This window comes from Oryctolagus cuniculus, chromosome 13 (genome assembly GCF_051225735.1).
Source record: "Oryctolagus cuniculus isolate XC-2025 breed Fujian yellow rabbit chromosome 13, ASM5122573v1, whole genome shotgun sequence".
Lineage (NCBI taxonomy): Eukaryota > Metazoa > Chordata > Mammalia > Lagomorpha > Leporidae > Oryctolagus > Oryctolagus cuniculus.
Window position 1 is genome coordinate 6,794,896 of NC_142879.1, and position 19,767 is coordinate 6,814,662.

General features: G+C 37.5%; 1 protein-coding gene across 10 annotated transcripts in view; it reads right to left on the reverse strand.

Annotated features, from left to right (window-relative positions):
* The window catches only part of BRINP3 (BMP/retinoic acid inducible neural specific 3), a 556,809-nt gene that overhangs the window by 73,300 nt on the left and 463,742 nt on the right, over positions 1 to 19,767 (reverse strand). For all 10 annotated transcript variants that reach the window (XM_089312011.1, XM_089312013.1, XM_017347891.4 and 7 more), the window contains one exon: positions 1,943 to 2,165. In XM_089312011.1, coding sequence (XP_089168137.1) covers positions 1,943 to 2,165 — 223 coding nt within the window. The remainder of the gene's footprint in view (positions 1 to 1,942; positions 2,166 to 19,767) is intronic.

Consider the following 19,767-nt stretch of genomic DNA (forward strand, 5'->3'; position numbering starts at 1 on the left):
GAGAGAATAAGAAAATGTATGAGATATATAAAATAACAGAACTTCTTGCAGTGCTTATAGGGAAATTTATCACAGTGAATGTCTGTACTTAAAAAGACAAAAGTTCTCAATAATCTACCTTTTCATTCTAAGAATCAGAAAGATAAATTTACGTTGAATACACGACAAAGGGAAAGAATAATGATTAGAAAGAAAAAAGAAGATAAATAAGAGAAAAGCCTTAAAACTCAACAAAATTAAAAGTTAGATATTTGAAAATGGCAACAAAATTGATAAACTTTTGCTAAACTGATGAGAGAAAGAGACAGAGGCATACATACACACATACATCAGGAAAATAAAAAGACAACCCAGAACATAGGAGGAAATATTAAGATATAATACAGTTGATACAGGACTGGAGTTAAGAATACAAACAGTGCTCTTTTGATTCAATATTTAAATGTAGAAATGTTTGAATTACTTTAGACATTTGTCCAAAAAGGATATACAATGGGCAGTTAGAAAATAAAAAAGATACCCACCATTATCAGTTCTTAGGAAAATGTAAATCAAAATCCCCACATACACCTTCACACCCACTTTTATAGCTGTGGTGAAAAGGACAGAACACAACAAGAACTGGTGAGGGTATGGTGTGGTTGGAGCTGTCCTTCGTGACTGGTGGGAATACTGCATGGTGCGTTCATTTTGGAAATCATTTTGGCAGCTCCTTAAAATGTTAGTTTTAAGAATTATTATTAATGATTCCTCACTTTGGCATATATTGAAAAGAACTGAAAACGCACAGGCAAACATAGATGTTCACAGAAGCATCATTCACACTGGCCTGAAAGTGAAACATTCCAAATGTCCATCAAAAGTGAAGGATGAAGGAAGGGCAGTGTTTGGGTGCCATCGACACAAAACACAGACAGGTAAGCTAGAAGGACAAACAATGACTAGAACAATCTATAGGGGTAAATGGCCTGGGTTAGTCTGCGAATAATAGGGAGCGGCTGCTAATGGGCTCTCAGTTTCTTCTTGGAGTAACGGAAATATCTTCAACTTAGACTGTGATGAGGTTACACAAATTTGAATATACTAAAAATCAATGGATCGTGACAAAAATGCCAGTGAGTTATTTTTAAAAGGCGTTTTAACAGTATATTGATCTTCAGTTTTTTTTTCCAGAGGAAAAAAATCTATAATTACAGATTTTTCCTCTTCATGATTTAATCATTAAGTTGAAACCTAAGCATTTGATAACAGTGATACTGGTAAAAATGCATACTTTTGTGAAGCTGTCCTGCATTTACTTGTGGCTTTTAATTCTGAAGTATTTTTAACCTGGCTTCAAATAGGTAAATGTGATTTTTTTTTTTTTATTGCATTGACTGCTCAGTACCTCTTAAACTAGTACATCCCAAAGCTACCGCCCCAGCTCAGTTCAGATCCACATATTAAAGTCTGTCATCATGCACATAAACGTCAGAACCCCTCACAGGGGTTTTCAAAGTCTTTTACAGAATGAGTTTTAGTTCTCTAAACATAGTTCATGTGAAATAAACCTTCAGATACTTTACATGAAAATTACATATTCCGAAATTTCACTTTGTGGTTCTGCTTACTACCCAAGCTGACAATTGTAGTGCTTTATGGTTTTGTGTTCACTGTAATATAATTATCAACTGAATATCAAATGGAACAAATTAGAATGATTTGTTTTGTTACTGATGAAGTAAAACAAACAAGTGTTAACACAAGTTCCCACTGTACTACTGCTTTGGAAACCACTGCAGTTTATTATTTTGAGATGGCAGAGGATGTGTGCTATTTTATTTTTCCCAGAAGATCTCTCATAATATAAGTGACACTGTACCATGTACCTTCCCACACCGCACTCAGAACAGTAACAGGACTCGCTGACGAAGCAGCATCTTCAGGTGCACCAACGACTCACCTTTGTCTTGGCAGGCTGATGAGCGGCTGTTTATGACACCTCTTGCTAAGGCTAAAGAGCTTGTGGACAATCTTCTGTGCCTTTAGGAACAGTTGTTTCATGCTGTTCTCCAGTTGTTCATAACGGCGCTGAAAATTAGAATCCATTGTCCACAAATGCATTAGAGTGGATGTGTTCAGGAAGTAATTCACAGGTAGCCTTTTCATAAAGAACTTGAATTCATCTGAAAAATGTAAAAAATAGGTATTTTAATTATAAACAATTGTTTTTTTCCAAAACATTTATTAAAATTAAAAACAAATAAATACAATTAATTGTTTGTTATTGGCAAATTAATAGAAGGTGAGATTTTGGAATCATTTAGGAGTGTTTCCTTTTGTGCTTCCCTTAAAATAGAACTTACATACAAGAAAACAATTAAATAGTTTTTGTAAAAGCAAGTAGTTTGGGTAGACCATTTAAATGACTTAATTTCTCCATGTCTCTTCCTAATGACATTTGAATTAGCTTTCTTTGACAAGTAGAGGTCATCACTCTAGCTTTCATCTTTGGAATCAGTATTAATAATCCTCTAATAGTATTGTATATTAAGTATTTTCAGAAGTTTTTATTAACACATAAGATCAATACTAAATGATTTTATTATTTAAAGGAAACAAGCAATCTATTTAAATGGAAAAATTTAATATTCAACTAATCACTCTCATTAGTCCTCTGTCATATTCATAATATACCAGTTTAAAATTTGAGTGCATAATAGAAAAAAAAAATTAAAGAAACAATATCAGCTTTTGTCATGCTGCATGCAATATTTGTCATGCTGTAAATTGCTTTCTTTTCAAATATCTAACCAACCAAAATCAATCATAATCAATGTATATATTATCTAAAAATGAAGGATAATTGAGACACTAGTCAATAGTTGTGGATAAAAGCAAACTGCCCATCAGAAGAAAAATGGACATATAAAATGTGGTCCATACCCTAATACAATATTCATTGGATATAAAATGTATGAGTTCTCAATCATGATACAACATAGGTGAACCTGGAACACAATATGTTCACTGAAAGTAACCAAATATCAGAGGACAAATACTGTATGATTTTGTGGTAGGAAATAATGAGACTAGTCAAATTTCTAGAGACACAAAGCAGATGAGAATTCACCACAGTTAAGTGGAATGTAAGATACTGCACAATCGTCACAGAATTACTGTTGCAGATGATGCACTTTTGGAGAGGATTTCAGTGATGGGTGTGCAACAATGTGCATGTAATGAAATCTACTGCATTGTAGGTTCCAAGGTAAGCATAATGAAAAATCCTCTTATATATTTTATTACAGACAGAAAAACATTTTTTAACCTTTTCTCTCACTTCCCCTCAACTTCTAAAGTGACTACTACAAACAAGCACTAAAGTATTTGCAAGATTTATTGTGTTAAAAACATCATGTTGCAGACATTGCCATATACTACATTGTTGGGGTCATCCTCCAGCATGTGCAACCACACATCACAGACTGCAAATACATCATGCAGACCTGAGGAGGATAAACAATGCTTTGTTTTCAATGCTGTTCTGTACATAGGAAGTTCTGAGTCTGCAGTGAACCTCACCATCTCTGCACCCTGATGTCCAACGTAAATGAGCAAGTACCAGATGATGACACATCCTTTAATTTTAAATTCTACCATGCTATCAGCTGTTTTTTCCCTTTTTTAAAGATTTTATTTATTTATTTGAGAGGCAGAGTTAGAGAGAGAGAGAGAGAGAGGGAGGGAGAGAGGGAGGGAGGGAGGGAGGGAGAGGGAGAGAGAGAGAGAGAGAGAGAGAGAGAGATCTTCCACTTGCTGGTTCACTCCCCAAATGGTTGCCAACAGCATGAGGTGGATCTATCTGAAGCCAGGAACCAGGGGCTTCTTCTGGGTCTCCCATTTGGGTGCAGGGGCCCAAGCATTTGAGCCATCTTCCACTGCTTTCCCAGGTGAATTAGCAAAGGGCTGGATTGGAAGTGGAGCAAATGGGAATTGAACTGGCACCCTTATGGGATGCGGGCACTGCAGGTGGAGACTTAGCCCACTACGTCATAGTGCTGGCCCCTATCAGCCGTTTTAAATGCCCATTTAGTTGTTTTCAAATATAGGGTTTAGAAACAGTTGTTTTCACATATTCAGGGAGAGTTATAATATTGATATTCAAATAAACTTGGATAAGAGTTTTCAAAACCTGTCTATTATACACATGCATTATATGTAGCAGGGCTTTATTTGTATTTCTTTAATTAATTTTTATTTATTTTAGAGGGAGAAGGAAAGGGGGAGGGAGAAGGAGAGAGAGAAAAAGAGAGAGAGATAGAGATAGAGATAGAGATAGAGAGAGAGAGAGAAAGAGAGAAAGAAAGAGAGAAAGAGAGAAAGAGAAAGAGAAAGAGAAAGAGAGGGATTTTATATCTACTGATGCAGAAGGGACCCAAATGTTGAGCCTTCAGCTGCTGCCTCCCAGGGGTGGGTTAGCAGGACACTGGTATCTGAAGCAGAAGCTGAACTCAAAACTAGGTACTCAAATGGGATGTGTTCAACCCAAGCCACATCTTAACAACTGTACAAATTCCCACCACTATATCACTGTTTCATTCACCAAAGTATCATTCAAACCTCTAAAACTATGTCATAGACAGGGTCACACCAATACCTTCATATTTATTTTATATAAAGGAAGTATTTTAGTAATCATAGCCAAGCTATTTTTTCATCTGTGCTTAGAAATGCATTTTTAAACAATTTACAGCAAATTATATTCATGAAAACTGGGACTACTTTTTTTCCAGATCAAATAAATATACAGAGTTCTGTCATCTTTTTGTCACAGAGAATATGCACCTTTTTCTAAGAAACAAGGAAAAATAGGAGGAAAGAGAAGTATTTTTTAGCTAAAAATGGGAAAATAATTTAGAGCGTGTATGCATCTGATATGTTTCAAATCATTTTTAAAGCAAGCAGAAGATAAATAAGAGATGCATTTTACGATTCCAATTTGACAGTATCCTACATTTTGTTTTGTCCCATATGTCTCTTTTGAGAAATCCCCTCCTTTGAATAAAGAGCTGATGTGTGGAAATTGGAAAGCGTTGTGTGGATTATTCACAGAGCAGATGCCGCTGCTTTCAAAACTAATCATTCATTTCATTGCCATCTTTTACTTGAACCATTTTGATAAGCCTTATTGTATCGTGGCTGTGCATATTTTAATTATGTTCATTGTTTGTTATAACAATATTGGGGAAAGTTCTGAATCTATGAATTTTTATCCAGATTAAAAAGTATTTTAGAGTAGAAGTTATTTTACCTAAGCGTATATGGTGGTAGATGTTAGTTGAAAACTGCTGCCATCTACTTTTAAGAAGCGGGTTTCAACATGACACTTGAGTAATTACTTCATTACGGAATCATTAGGAGTCACTACTGACAGTCACCCACAATGTTTACTGAACACCTGTTGGGCCCAGAACATACAGCCGTTTCTGTCTGTGACAGCAAGAATAATAAACCTTCTATCTCATTTTAAAAAAATAACTGACATACAATAGTTTCAAATGATAAAATAACACATTCAGGATCTGAAAATTATCCTATTTAGAAGTTAATAGAATCTGCAGAAAAATTCTATGTGGATTTTTTTCCCTTAATTTTTGTCAATTAGTAAAACCATATTTATTGAATATATAGGTGAAATTTGAATGGCACACTGGAATTTCATGTTAGTGATTTATGTAACTACTGAGATAAATACAAGAATTAAGGATGCCAGATAATATTTTATCTTACAGTGATATCCAAGGGTACTTAGAATAGCAAGTACTACCTGCTCCTCAAGAAGCAGATAAACAATGAGAAGTCATATTTTAGGAGTGTATTTATGGATCTGTAGAAGGGAATAAATCAATGCCATGTAAAATCACCCAAAAAACTAAATTTGATACGTAGATTATTAGAGAGACATTCCAGAAATACCTGGTGTGTTACCTATGTATGAAGTTAGTGCTTTGGCACAGCACAGTCCTGAGGACTACAGAGCATCAATAATTATGAAAACACAATGTGTGCAGGGAGGGATCTATAGCCAGTCACAGCCTTCTTAATGTGACCAACTCACATGAAATGCAGAATGAAACAAAGGGAGATGTATCACAACAGTAGATTCCATGAAGGCAGAGACTATTAGCCTAGGCGGCAACTCTTCAATAAGCTCTGAATGAGTAGCTGGGCATCAGGCTATCCCTAAGGACTTCAACTACTTTTCATCAGAAGTAAGTGCTTTCTGAATTCTGCTATTTTTTTTTTTTTTTTTTTTTTTTTTTTTTTTTTGCTGATTTGATGCAATTCCATTTGTTGAGTTTTAGTTTTAGCTTTTGTTTCCAGCACTTTGGGGGTCTTATCAAAAAAAAAAAAAAAAATGAAAGAATCATTGCCTACATCAACATCTTAAAATATTTTCCTTGTGTTTTATTCTAGAAACCTCAAGTTTTCAGTTTTTACATTTAGGTACCTGACCCATTGACCCATCTTGAGTTGAATTTTGCACATGGTGAGGTAGGAACCTAAATTCATTTGCTACATATATACCTCTGACGGAATGGAAGAAAGTATTTCCAAGCTAAGGAACTCAGACATAATAAAAAATAACAAGAATAAAACAAAATAAAACCAGTTAACCATGAACAAAGGATGCCAGTGTTGTAGAACAGTGGACTAGGCTATCAATTGTGATGCTATCGTCCCATTCAGAATGCAGGTTTGAGTTTGTTACTCCACTTTGACTCCAGCTCTTTGTCAATGCACCTGGGAAGGCAGCAGATGATGGCCTAATTGTTTGGGTCCTGCCCACCATGGGGGAGATCTGGAGATATGGATGGAGCTATGGGCTCTTGTTTTTTGCTTAGTCCAGACTGGCAGTAGCATCTCTCTCTCTCTCCCTCTCTCTTTCTCTCTCTCTCTCTCTCTCTCTCTCTCTCATTCTCTCTCTTTCTCTCTCTCTCTCTCTCAATCTCTTTCTCTTCTTCCCTCCCTCCCTCTCTTCCTTCTTCTCTCTCTGTGTGTGTGAGTCTTCCTTTTTATTTATTTTTTTGACAGCCAGAGTTAGACAGTGAGAAAGAAAGAGAGAAAGGTCTTCCTTCCATTGGTTCACCCCCCAAACGGCCGCTACGGCCAGCGTGCTGCGCCAATCTGAAGCCAGGAACCAGGTGCTTCCTCCTGGTCTCCCAGGTGGGTGCAGGGCCCAAGCACTTGGGCCATCCTCCACTGCACTCCCTGGCCACAGCAGAGAGTTGGACTGGAAGAGGAGCAACCGGGACAGAATCCGGCACCCCAACTGGGACTAGAACCCGGGGTGCCAGTACCACAGGCGGAGGATTAGCCTAGTGAGCTGCGGCACCGGCCAAGTCTTCCTTTCAAATAAAAAAAAAATCTTTAAAAAAAAGAAACAGAATACCCCTATAGACATTTCTTCAAAGAAGAAATAAAAATGGGGACAACAAATGTATGAAAAAAAATCTCATTATCACTAGTTAGCAGGTAAATATGAATAAAACCACAATGAAATATCTCCTCATCCCACATAGAATAGCTATTATCAAAAATACAATCAGTAACAAATACTGAAAAGGATGTGGAGAAAGTGGGACTCATATTACTGCTGGGATTGCAAATTAGTATAGACACTGCAGAAAACAGTATGGAAATCCTTTAAAAAATAGAAATACAACTGCCATATGATTCATCTATCTCACCAATGTGTATCAATCCAAAAGACATGGAATACTTATATCAGAGATGCCTACTATACCATGTGAACTGCAGGGCTACTCATCATAACCAGAACGCAATGCTGGCCTATGTGTCCACCACCTGAAGAAAACACAATGGAATATTATTCACCATTAAAAAGAATGTGATCCTGTTTCTTGCTGCAAAACGGATGCAACTGGAGTGCATCCTATTAAGTGAAATGAGCCAGACTCAGAGAGACAAACATTGTAAGTGCTCCATTATTTGTGGAAGCTGAAAACCCAATCTGAATGCAAAACCAGTCTGAATACAGAATGGTGGACTCTAGAGTCTGGTAGGGTAGGGGAAATAGAGAGAGTATGGGTAATATTTAGCAATTCAGAGTGGGATTGAAGGAATAAGGAATATGTCCCTGGTGTTCAGGATACGCTGGAGGCAACAGTTCACAATTATCTCATACGTACTGTGTGAACAGATTGAAGAAAGTAAACCAAGGCTCCAATATAAAGTGACGTCAGAGCAATGGGCATGGTCATTCTGATCTGATCTGTACACATTGTATACATGTATTGAAATACTGCACCATAGCCCATAAATACATATAATGATTATTTTAAGAAATTTTAAATAAAGTGGTTTTTAAAACAGCTAAAAAGCATTAGTTACTTGTTTTTCTTTCTCACTAGAGAAACTCCAGCTAACATTTGATATCCAATTAACTAATAAAATCTCTCTTTACTGCTAGAATGAGTTCTTACCTCAGAAGGCATCATTTTAAATGCTTCAAACATTAGATCAATTAACTCTCCCAATTTTATTGGCACAATTTTGATGCAGAATACAGATAATCCTTGCCTTCATAACTCTATTGTCATCAAAAGTTTCACTGCAACCATTGTACTTACACAATTACCTGACCTGCTCATATCTTCATGCAAATTTTTGTCATTCTTTACAGCTGAAATGAGAGTGGGAACTAAGAACTTCCTTGGGGTGAGAAGATCAGCCACCAATATGTATATCCTGTGTAGTGTTTCTGTCCATGTTGATGAACACGAAGATCATGAACTAAGAGTTGATTATATATTTTTGAAGAATTATAACCTGTCTTCAGAATTGCTTTAGAATATATTCTCAAAGATGTTCTATTGTAACCTAAATTTCTTTTTTTTTTCATTTATTTATTTATTTTATTTTTTTTAAACTTTTATTTAATGCATATAAATTTCCAAAGTACGACTTATGGATTACAATGGCTTCCCCCCCATACCATCCCTCCCACCCACAACCCTCCCCTTTCCCACTCCCTCTCCCCTTCCATTCACATCAAGATTCATTTTTGATTATCTTAATATACAGAAGATCAGCTTAGTATACATCAAGTATGGATTTCAACAGTTTGCTCCCACACAGAAACATAAAGTGAAAAATAATAGATGATTTTTTTTTAAATGATGATGAAATCAGAGCAGACCTATTGTCATGTTTAATCCCAGTGAGAGTCAAGTTGGGAATTGATAATTTTTTTTTTTTTTTTTTTTTTTTTTTTTTTTTTTTTTACAGAGGATCAGTTTAGTATGCATTAAGTAAGGATTTCAACAGTTTGCACCCCCATAGAAACACAAAGTGAAATATATTGTTTGAGTACTCGTTATAGCATTAAATCTCAATGTACAGCACATTAAGGATAGAGATCCTACATGAAGAGTAAGTGCACAGTGACTCCTGTTGTTGACTTTACCAATTGACACTCCTGTCTATGGCATCAGTAATCTCCCTATGCTCCAGTCATGAGTTTCCAAGGCTATGGAAGCCCTCTGAGTTCTCTGACTCTTATCTTGTTTAGACAAGGTCATAGTCAAAGTGGAGGTTCTCTCCTCCCTTCAGAGAAAGGTACCTCCTTCTTTGATGACTTGTTCTTTCCACTGGGATCTCACTCGCAGAGATCTTTTGCCAGAGTGTCTTGGCTTTCCATGCCTGAAATACTCTCATGAGCTTTTCAGTCAGCTCCGAATGCCTTTAGGGCTGATTCTGAAGCCAGAGTGCTATTTAGGACATCTGCCATTCTATGAGTCTGCTGAGCATCTCACTTCCCATGTTGGATCACTCTCCCCTTTATTTACTCCATCGGTTAGCGTTAGCAGGTACTAGACTTGTCTATGTGCTCCCTTTGACTCCCAGTCCCTCCACCATGACCAACTGTGAACTGAAACTGATCACCTGGAACAGTGAGATGGCATTGGTACATGCCACCTCGATGGGATTGAATTGGAATCCCCTGGTATGCTTCCAACTCCACCACTTGGGGCAAGTCAGCCTGAGCATGTCCCAAATTATACATCTCTTCCCTCTCCCATTCCCACCACCATGTTCAACAGGGATCACATTTCAGTTAATTTTCAACACTTAAGAATAACTGTGCATCAATTACAGATCTAAACCAGTCATATTAAGTAGAACAGATAAAAAAACTACTAAGAGGGATAATGTATTAAGTTGTTCATTAACATTCAGGGCTATGCTGATCAAGCCACCGTTTCCCATAGTGTCCACCTCACTCCAACAGGTTTCCCTCTTGGTGTTCAGCAGGAAGATATAACAATTATCAATGTATATGCACCTAACTACAGGGCACCAGTTTATCTAAAAGATTTATTAACGGACTTAAAGGGAGACTTAGACCCCAATACAGTAGTACTGGGGGACTTCAATACTCCACTCTCAGAAATAGACAGATCATCCGGTCAGAAGATCAACAAGGGTACAGTAGATTTAAACGACACTATAGCCCAAATGGATCTAACAGATATATACAGAACTTTCAATCCTACAGTTAAAGATTTTACATTCTTCTCAGCAGTACATGGAAGCTTCTCTAGAATTGACCACATACTAGGCCATAAAGCAAGTCTCAGCAAATTCAAAAGAATTAGAATCATACCATGCAGCTTCTCAGACCATAAAGGAATGAAGTTGGAAATTAGCAACTCAGGAATCCCTAGAGCATACACAAACACATGGAGATTGAACAACATGCTCCTGAATGAACAATGGGTCATAGAAGAAATCAAAAGAGAAATCAAAAACTTTCTGGAAGTAAATGAGGATAACAGCACAACATACCAAAACTTATGGGACGCAGCAAAAGCAGTGTTAAGAGGAAAGTTTATATCAATAGGTGCCTACATCAAGAAATTGGAAAGACACCAAATAGATGAGCTTTCAATTCACCTCAAGGATCTAGAAAACCTACAGCAAACCAGACCCAAATCTAGTAGGAGAAGAGAAATAATTAAAATCAGAGAAGAAATCAACAGGATTGAATCAAGAAAAACATTACAAAAAATCAGCCAAACGAGGAGCTGGTTTTTTGAAAAAATAAACAAAATTGACACCCCATTGGCCCAACTAACTAAAAAAAGAAGAGAAAAGACCCAAATCAATAAAATCAGAGATGAAAAAGGAAATGTAACAACAGACACCACAGAAATAAAAAGAATCATCAGAAATTACTACAAGGACTTGTATGCCAGCAAACAGGGAAACCTATCAGAAATGGATAGATTCCTGGACACATGCAACTTGCCTAAATTGAACCAGGAAGACATCGAAAACCTAAACAGACCCATAACTGAGACAGAAATTGAAACAGTAATAAAGGCCCTCCCAACAAAGAAAAGCCCAGGACCAGATGGATTCACTGCTGAATTCTACCAGACGTTTAAAGAAGAACTAACTCCATTTCTTCTCAAACTATTCAGAACAATCGAAGAAGAGGGAGTCCTCCCAAATTCTTTCTATGAAGCCAGCATCACCTTAATTCCTAAGCCAGAAAAAGATGCAGCACTGAAAGAGAATTACAGACCAATATCCCTGATGAACATAGATGCAAAAATCCTCAATAAAATTCTGGCCAATAGAATGCAACAACACATCAGAAAGATCATCCACCCAGACCAAGTGGGATTTATCCCTGGTATGCAGGGATGGTTTAATGTGCGCAAGACAATCAATGTGATACACCACATTAACAGACTGCAGAAGAAAAACCATATGATTATCTCAATAGATGCCGAGAAAGCATTTGATAAAATACAACACCCTTTCATGATGAAAACTCTAAGGAAACTGGCTATGGAAGCAACATTCCTCAATACAATCAAAGCAATCTATGAAAAACCCATGGCCAACATCTTATTGAATGGGGAAAGTTGGTAGCATTTCCACTGAGATCTGGAACCAGACAGGGATGCCCACTCTCACCACTGCTATTCAATATAGTTCTGGAGGTTCTAGCCAGAGCTATTAGGCAAGAAAAAGAAATTAAAGGGATACAAATTGGGAAGGAAGAACTCAAATTATCTCTCTTTGCAGATGACATGATTCTGTATTTAGGGGACCCAAAGAACTCTACTAAGAGACTATTGGAACTCATAGAAGAGTTTGGCAAAGTAGCAGGGTATAAAATCAATGCACAAAAATCAACAGCCTTTGTATACACAGACAATGCCATGGCTGAGGAAGAACTTCTAAGATCAATCCCATTCACAATAGCTACAAAAACAATCAAATACCTTGGAATAAACTTAACCAAAGATGTTAAAGATCTCTACGATGAAAATTACAAAACCTTAAAGAAAGAAATAGAAGAGGATACCAAGAAATGGAAGAATCTTCCATGCTCATGGATTGGAAGAATCAATATCATCAAAATGTCCATTCTCCCAAAAGCAATTTACAGATTCAATGCAATACCAATCAAGATACCGAAGACCTTCTTCTCAGATCAGGAAAAAATGGTGCTGAAATTTATATGGAGGCACAAGAGACCTCGAATAGCTAAAGCAATCTTGTACAACAAAAACAAAGCCGGAGGCATCACAATACCAGATTTCAGGACATACTACAGGGCAGTTGTAATTAAAACAGCATGGTACTGGTACAGAAACAGATGGATAGACCAATGGAACAGAATATAAACACCAGAAATCAATCCAAACATCTACAGCCAACTTATATTTGATCAAGGATCTAAAACTAATTCCTTGAGCAAGGACAGTCTATTCAATAAATGGTGCTGGGAAAATTGGATTTCCACGTGCAGAATCATGAAGCAAGACCCCTACCTTACACCTTACACAAAAATCCACTCAACATGGATTAAAGACCAAAATCTACGACCTGACACCATCAAGTTATTAGAGAACATTGGAGAAACCCTTCAAGATATTGGCACAGGCAAAGAATTTCTGGAAAAGACCCAGGAGGCACAGGCAGTCAAAGCAAAAATCAACTATTGGGATTGCATCAAATTGAGAAGTTTCTGTACTGCAAAAGAAACAGTCAGGAGAGTGAAGAGACAACCGACAGAATGGGAAAAAATATTTGCAAACTATGCAACAGATAAAGGGTTAATAACCAGAATCTACAAAGAGATCAAGAAACTCCACAACAACAAAACAAACAACCCACTTAAGAGATGGGCCAAGGACCTCAATAGACATTTTTCAAAAGAGGAAATCCAAATGGCCAACAGGCACATGAAAAAATGTTCAAGGTCATTAGCAATCAGGGAAATGCAAATCAAAACCACAATGAGGTTTCACCTCACCCCGGTGAGAATGGCTCACATGCAGAAATCTACCAACAACAGATGCTGGAGAGGATGTGGGGAAAAAGGGACACTAACCCACTGTTGGTGGGAATGCAAACTGGTCAAGCCACTATGGAAGTCAGTCTGGAGATTCCTCAGAAACCTGAAGATAACCCTACCATTCGACCCAGCCATCCCACTCCTTGGAATTTACCCAAAGGAATTTAAATTGGCAAACAAAAAAGAGGTCTGCACCCTAATGTTTATTGCAGCTCAATTCACAATAGCTAAGACCTGGAACCAACCTAAATGCCCATCAACGATAGACTGGATAAAGAAATTATGGGATATGTACTCTTTAGAATACTATACCGCAGTAAGAAACAACGAAATCCAGTCATTTGCAACAAAATGGAGGAATCTGGAACACATCATGCTGAGTGAACTAAGCCAGTCCCAAAGGGACAAATACCATATGTTCTCCCTGATCGGTGACGACTGTAACCTAAATTTCTTAAGCTTTGAGAGCATATAATTTACTTCCTGAAATGTGTAGAAATAAGATATCTTTTTGATTTTTAGAATTGGTTTGTAACGTTAAATCCAAAGCAGAAAGTTCGGCCATTGCAAAGTAGGACTGTGGTAGAAGTAAACTGGTGTCTGTATGACTTTCATTAGTCCATATGGATGTGTCATTGTGATTAAATTCTAAATCAATATTGTGAATACATTTAAAAACAGTAAAAATAATACTGAATTTTCAATCAGTTACATACATATCTTATAGTTTAGACATTCAAATAAAATATTATTTAATTAAATGTTAATATAAGGGTAAAACTTTACTGGTTCCCTTTTTTTTCTACATTTGTTCTTTTTTAATCAATGAACATATTGACATGATCAAACTATCCTGTCAGAAGGAATGAAACCACAATACAGATGATAATATTAAGCATTATTAAAGAATAACAATGATATTACTATAATAATAAAATGATATACAGCATCAACAAAATACGTAAAGAATATAGGTGCAGGGACTCCAAATATGAAAAGAGAAATAAGAAACAGTGTGTATCAATGTGAGATGAAGAATTCACACAGATGTTTTTAGGCAGAAATGCTGATCATTTCTGACCTAATGATATTACCAATCCAATGCCTATAAAAACATCTTTCCTGCTTATGTCTGTCAATGTAAGATTTTCAGGAATGCATTAACAACAAACTCTTGTACAAATTTTATCTAATCAATAAGCTAACGGAACAAGTACTACTTTCTCAGCTTGAATGTACTACTGCAGTCTTATCTATACAGGAACACATTGCAAGAAGCAGGGAACTTCGAAAGTTTCATTGGAAAATAAAATTAATAGATAAAATTTTAAACACTTAAGCTTTATTTCTCAACAACAAGTCTATCAAGCTTTGGCTAAATTTCTTGATTCAGTCTATCAAGAAGCAGATGTGTCCTGCTTTGGCCCTCTGGGCAATCAACAAGCAGAGCTCCTTGAAATTTCAAGACTGTCACCTTGCCCTTTGCTCTTGACCCATCTGTTTTTGTTTTACCTGGACCACGTGTGACTGCTGGTAGCCACTGCTTTGAATGCTCTGTCTTCATGACTTCCCTGGTAAGGCTGTGTTTCATCTGCTGTTACAATTCTTTAAGAAATTTTTCAAGATCTTGAACCCACTTGTTAGGAATTTAGGCTGAATGTTCTGCTCTTGTGGAGAGCTGATCTGAGTACAATTCCAGTTTCCTGGGACACCAGTCACTATCTTGTGAGCTGTCCCAACTGTGCTGATAGGATGCTGGCTCTTGTTTTTACTGCTAATCTTCAGTCCTCTTCAATCAGAGCATGAACAAGATAGATTTTTTTTTTTCATTCCAAACTGATGTAGATGGTTTGCTGCTATAGGCTTCATCTTCAACACCATCTTCTCCCTTCTGAAAATGAGTTATCCATTTTGAAATGGCTGATTTCTCTTTTGTATTACACAAACACTCTTGTCATAAGTCAGTGATTTCAACATCCTTCCATACAAGCATCATCATATTTTTTTAGAATGTTTGAACTGTTCTATAACTATTAAGGACTTTTATTTCATGATTTTTTTAAATTAATTTATTTGAAAGGCAGAGTTACAGAGAGGCAGAGACAGAGATAAAGGTCTTCCATCCACTGGTTCACTCCCCAAAATGGGTGCAATGGCTGGAGCTGGCACAATCTGAAGCCACAAGCCAGGAGTTACTTTCAGGTCTCCCACATGGGTGCAGGGGCTCAAACACTTGGACCAACTTCTGCTGCTTTCCCAGGTATTATCAGAGAGCTGGACTGGAAGTGGAGCAGCCGGGATTTGAACTGGTGACCATATGGGATGGTGGCACTGCAGGTGGCAGCTTTAGCAGCTATGCCACAGTGCTAGCCCTGCATCATCATAAATTTGAGGTTTATTCTTATATTAATTTTAGCAGAATTCATGTTGTTCTGATAGGGGCTCTTTCCACACTTATCTATTCTCCTTTTTAGCACCTCCAACAAGATCTTGTCCATATATTTACTAAATAGTTTGAGTTTATTTTGGTGCAAAATGTTTGGAATCCACATATAACTTTATTATTAATGTATATTTTTCATGACTTTTCTGAATATCTCTCATATATTCCAGTTGTTGTTTGGATTTTTATATAACATTAATTTTTTGACTAGTCTATTATACATACAGACTTATTCAGTATACTACCAAAGCTGACAAATAACAAACTCTGTCTTCTACTGGCCCTCAAAGTTATTGCTCAATCAGACATATTTCATGCCTTACCAAAGCCTGCTCTTAAGGTTTTTGTTGCTTGATAGCTACAGATTTCTTTTTTTTAACTTTTATTTAATGAATATAAATTTCCAAAGTACAGCTTATGGATTACAATGGCTTCCCCCCCATAACGTCCCTCCCACCCACTACCCTCCCCTTTCCCACTCCCTCTCCCCTTCCATTCACATCAAGATTCATTTTTGATTCTCTTTATATACAGAAGATCAGTTGAGCATACATTAAGTAAAGATTTCAACAGTTTGCTCCCACACAAAAACATAAAGTGAAAAATACTGTTTGAGTACTAGTTCTAGCATTAAATCTCAATGTACAGCACACTAAGGACAGAGATCCTACATGAGGAGTAAGTGCACAGTGACTCCTGTTGTTGACTTAACAAATTGACAATCTTGTTTATGGCATCAGTAATCACTCTAGGCTCTTGTCATGAGCTGCCAAGGCTATGGAAGCCCCCTGAGTTCACCGACTCTGATCATATTTAGACAAGGCCATGGTCAAAGTGGAAGTTCTCTCCTCCCTTCAGAGAAAGGTACCTCCTTCTTTGATGACCCGTTCTTTCCACTGGGATCTCACTTGCAGAGATCTTTCATTTAGGTTTTTTTTTTTTTTCCCCCAGAGTGTCTTGGCTTTCCATGCCTGAAATACTCTCATGTGCTTTTCAGGCAGATCCGCATGCTTTAAGGACTGATTCTGAGGCCAGAGTGCTGTTTAGGACATCTGCCATTCTATGGGTCTGCTGTGTATCTCACTTCCCATGTTGGATCATTCTCTCCCTTTTTGATTCTATCAGCTAGTATTTGCAGACACTATTCTTGTTTACGTGATCCCTTTGGTTCTTAGTCCTATCATTATGATCAATTGTGAACAGAAATTGATCACTGGGACTAGTGAGATGGCAATGGTACATGCCACCTTGATGGGATTGAATTGGAATCCCCTGGTATGTTTCTAACTCCACCGTTTGAGGTAAGTCAGCTTGAGCATGTCCTGAATTGCACATCTCTTCCCTCTCTTATTCCCACTCTTATATTTAACAGCGATCACTTTTCAGTTAAGTTTCAGCATTTAAGAAGAATTTTGTATTGATTACAGTATTCAACCAAAAGAATTAAGTAGAACAAACAAACAAAAATACTAAGAGGGATAACATATTAAGTTGCTCATCAACAGTCAGGGCAAGGGCTGATCGAGTCACCGTTTCTCATAGTGTTCATTTCACTTTAACAGGTTTCCTTTTTGGTGCTCAGTTAGTTGTCACCGATCAGGGAGAACATATGGTATTTGTCCCTTTGGGGTTGGCTTATTTCACTCAGCTATAGATTTCTGATTTGAAAGACAGAGCTTCAGAGAAGGGGTGGAGGGTTGAGGAAGGAGATAATCTTCCATCCACTGATTCACTCCCAAAAAGCCTGCAACAGCCAGGGCTGAGCCAGGCCAAAGCAAGGAGCCAGGAGCTTCATTTGAGCCTCCCAAGTGGGTGGCAGGGGCTCACAAACTTGGATCATCTTCTGTTTCTTTCCCAGGCCATTATCAAGGAGCTGAGTGGGAAGTGGAGCAACTGGTTTCAAACTGGTGTACCTACTTTACAGGATGCCAGTGTCAGGGGCAGTGGCATTATCTACTACGTCACAATGCCAGTTCCACCTCCTGATTTTCAATGGCAAAGATTTCACTAATAAATAAGTTAATTTAAAATCTTGACATTACAAAACTACTTTTCTTATGTAGGTCAGATTCAAAATCAGCGACATGGGGAAGAAGTGGGAATTTGAATGGGAAAAAAAAGCCTTCATTCCAGGAAAGGCTGAGACAAAATCCAGGCAATCAGTGATTTGAACAGCAGAAAGTCAGTGAGTACCAGAGTGACATCTGATCCCCCAGGGAGTTCAGCTAATTATGAAAGTTTAACTCACTGTATAATCCTGATTAGAATTGGCCACTTCATACTTTCATAATTTCATTCTCCAAACATTTCTAAGGGACTATTTAAAGTATTTTAACTGTTTTGAATTGTCTCAACTTCTACAATAAATAACTGTTACAATTTTGAGTTGCCACATAATATCCAATGTCTATTCAAATCACTCTACTGGCCATGGGCATAGAGTTTATACAGAAATTCACAAAATAGTATAGTGCTGAAAGAAGCAAATGGCCAGTCAGTTCAACAGTTTGTGAACTGGTCAATTTTATGAGACAACACATGATGAGTACACAAGGATGTAAATCAGAAACAATTCCCCCTCCTAGTAGCCACCTAGAAATGTTACACCTTTTCTGCTTCATTTTCTCCAAAAGGTGCCTAATATTTTATATTATAAAACTGCTATGCATTAAGCAAATTGTAGTAACCGGCCCCGCATGGAGTAGCCCTGTTTATGATACCATTAAATGTTTGATAAATCAGATTACAGAAGCTGAAAAAGCCAGATCTTTCCTGGTGCTCTTGCAGCTCTAGAGCGAGTGCATCATGTAAGCTACAGGAATCAAGTTTTTCCACCTAGATTTTGGATATTAAGTTGCTGATGCAAAGACAAAGAGGATGCCTACACCAATTCTCTCAAGAGGTAATGTTACAGCAGTAATGACTGTATTTAGTTCAATCTGGCATTCATTGAGTTAGCAGTGATGACCTAACTAAAATCATATGCAAAATCATTGACTGTTTCCTGACTGTAACACAAGAGTATGCTTTTCTATACTCCTTGGTGACTGTATTGTTATATGATATCTTTTAATGATTTCTTTATCAGGTTCAATCAAATCAAGCCTGTTGCTCTTACTTGCAGCAAAGATTCTGAGCTGATGGAGGCACCATTTTGTTAGTTCCATTGAGAGAAAATGTGGATGGTTTCCAGGACTGAATTGGACAAAATGCTTCACAAATCCATACAATGTTCGGAGCAGAACTTTGACAATAGAATTGCCACCCATGCTCATCTAGAATGAAGTGCTTGCTACAGGAATGGCACTTCGGACTATGTGCTTTCCTGGAACTCCATGGAGAGCATGGAAAAGTCCAGGACTGAGGGTGCGATGGTTGCTCCTATTAGAGATGGCTTTTATATTGCCACATCCTTACAGCTTCTTCTCAAAGCACAGAATGACTGCTAGAGACTTTCAAAGATGCTGGTTTCATCTGTTGCCCCTATGTGGTTTCAAAACTATACACTGGACTTAATTCATGCCAGATCTGTTACGCTGAATTTCTCTATTAACATGGATTTGGAAGGCATGGAAACCAGAGAACCTGAAGGTAGATATGTGGGAGGACTTAGGCTGACTCAGAATAATCCGGAGGGAATGCTGGCTTTCCTTGACTCGCAGGCACAGCTCCTTCTGCCCGTCTTGTTGGACTGACCGTGTCTGGCTTTTAGAACACTGATTGCAATGATCGTCATCAAAGACGTGACCTTTGTTGTAAAGCCAATGTTTACTCTGCTCCAATTCAATTTCCCATCAGGCCCCAAAAGAGATTATTAAGAATATTCTAAGAGAAGTTCAATTTCCCAAAATTTTCTAATGTTCATTGGATGCAAAACACTAAATGCATTGCTGGAACGAATGGCATTCTCTCTGATATGCACTGAATCATCTGTTTTCTG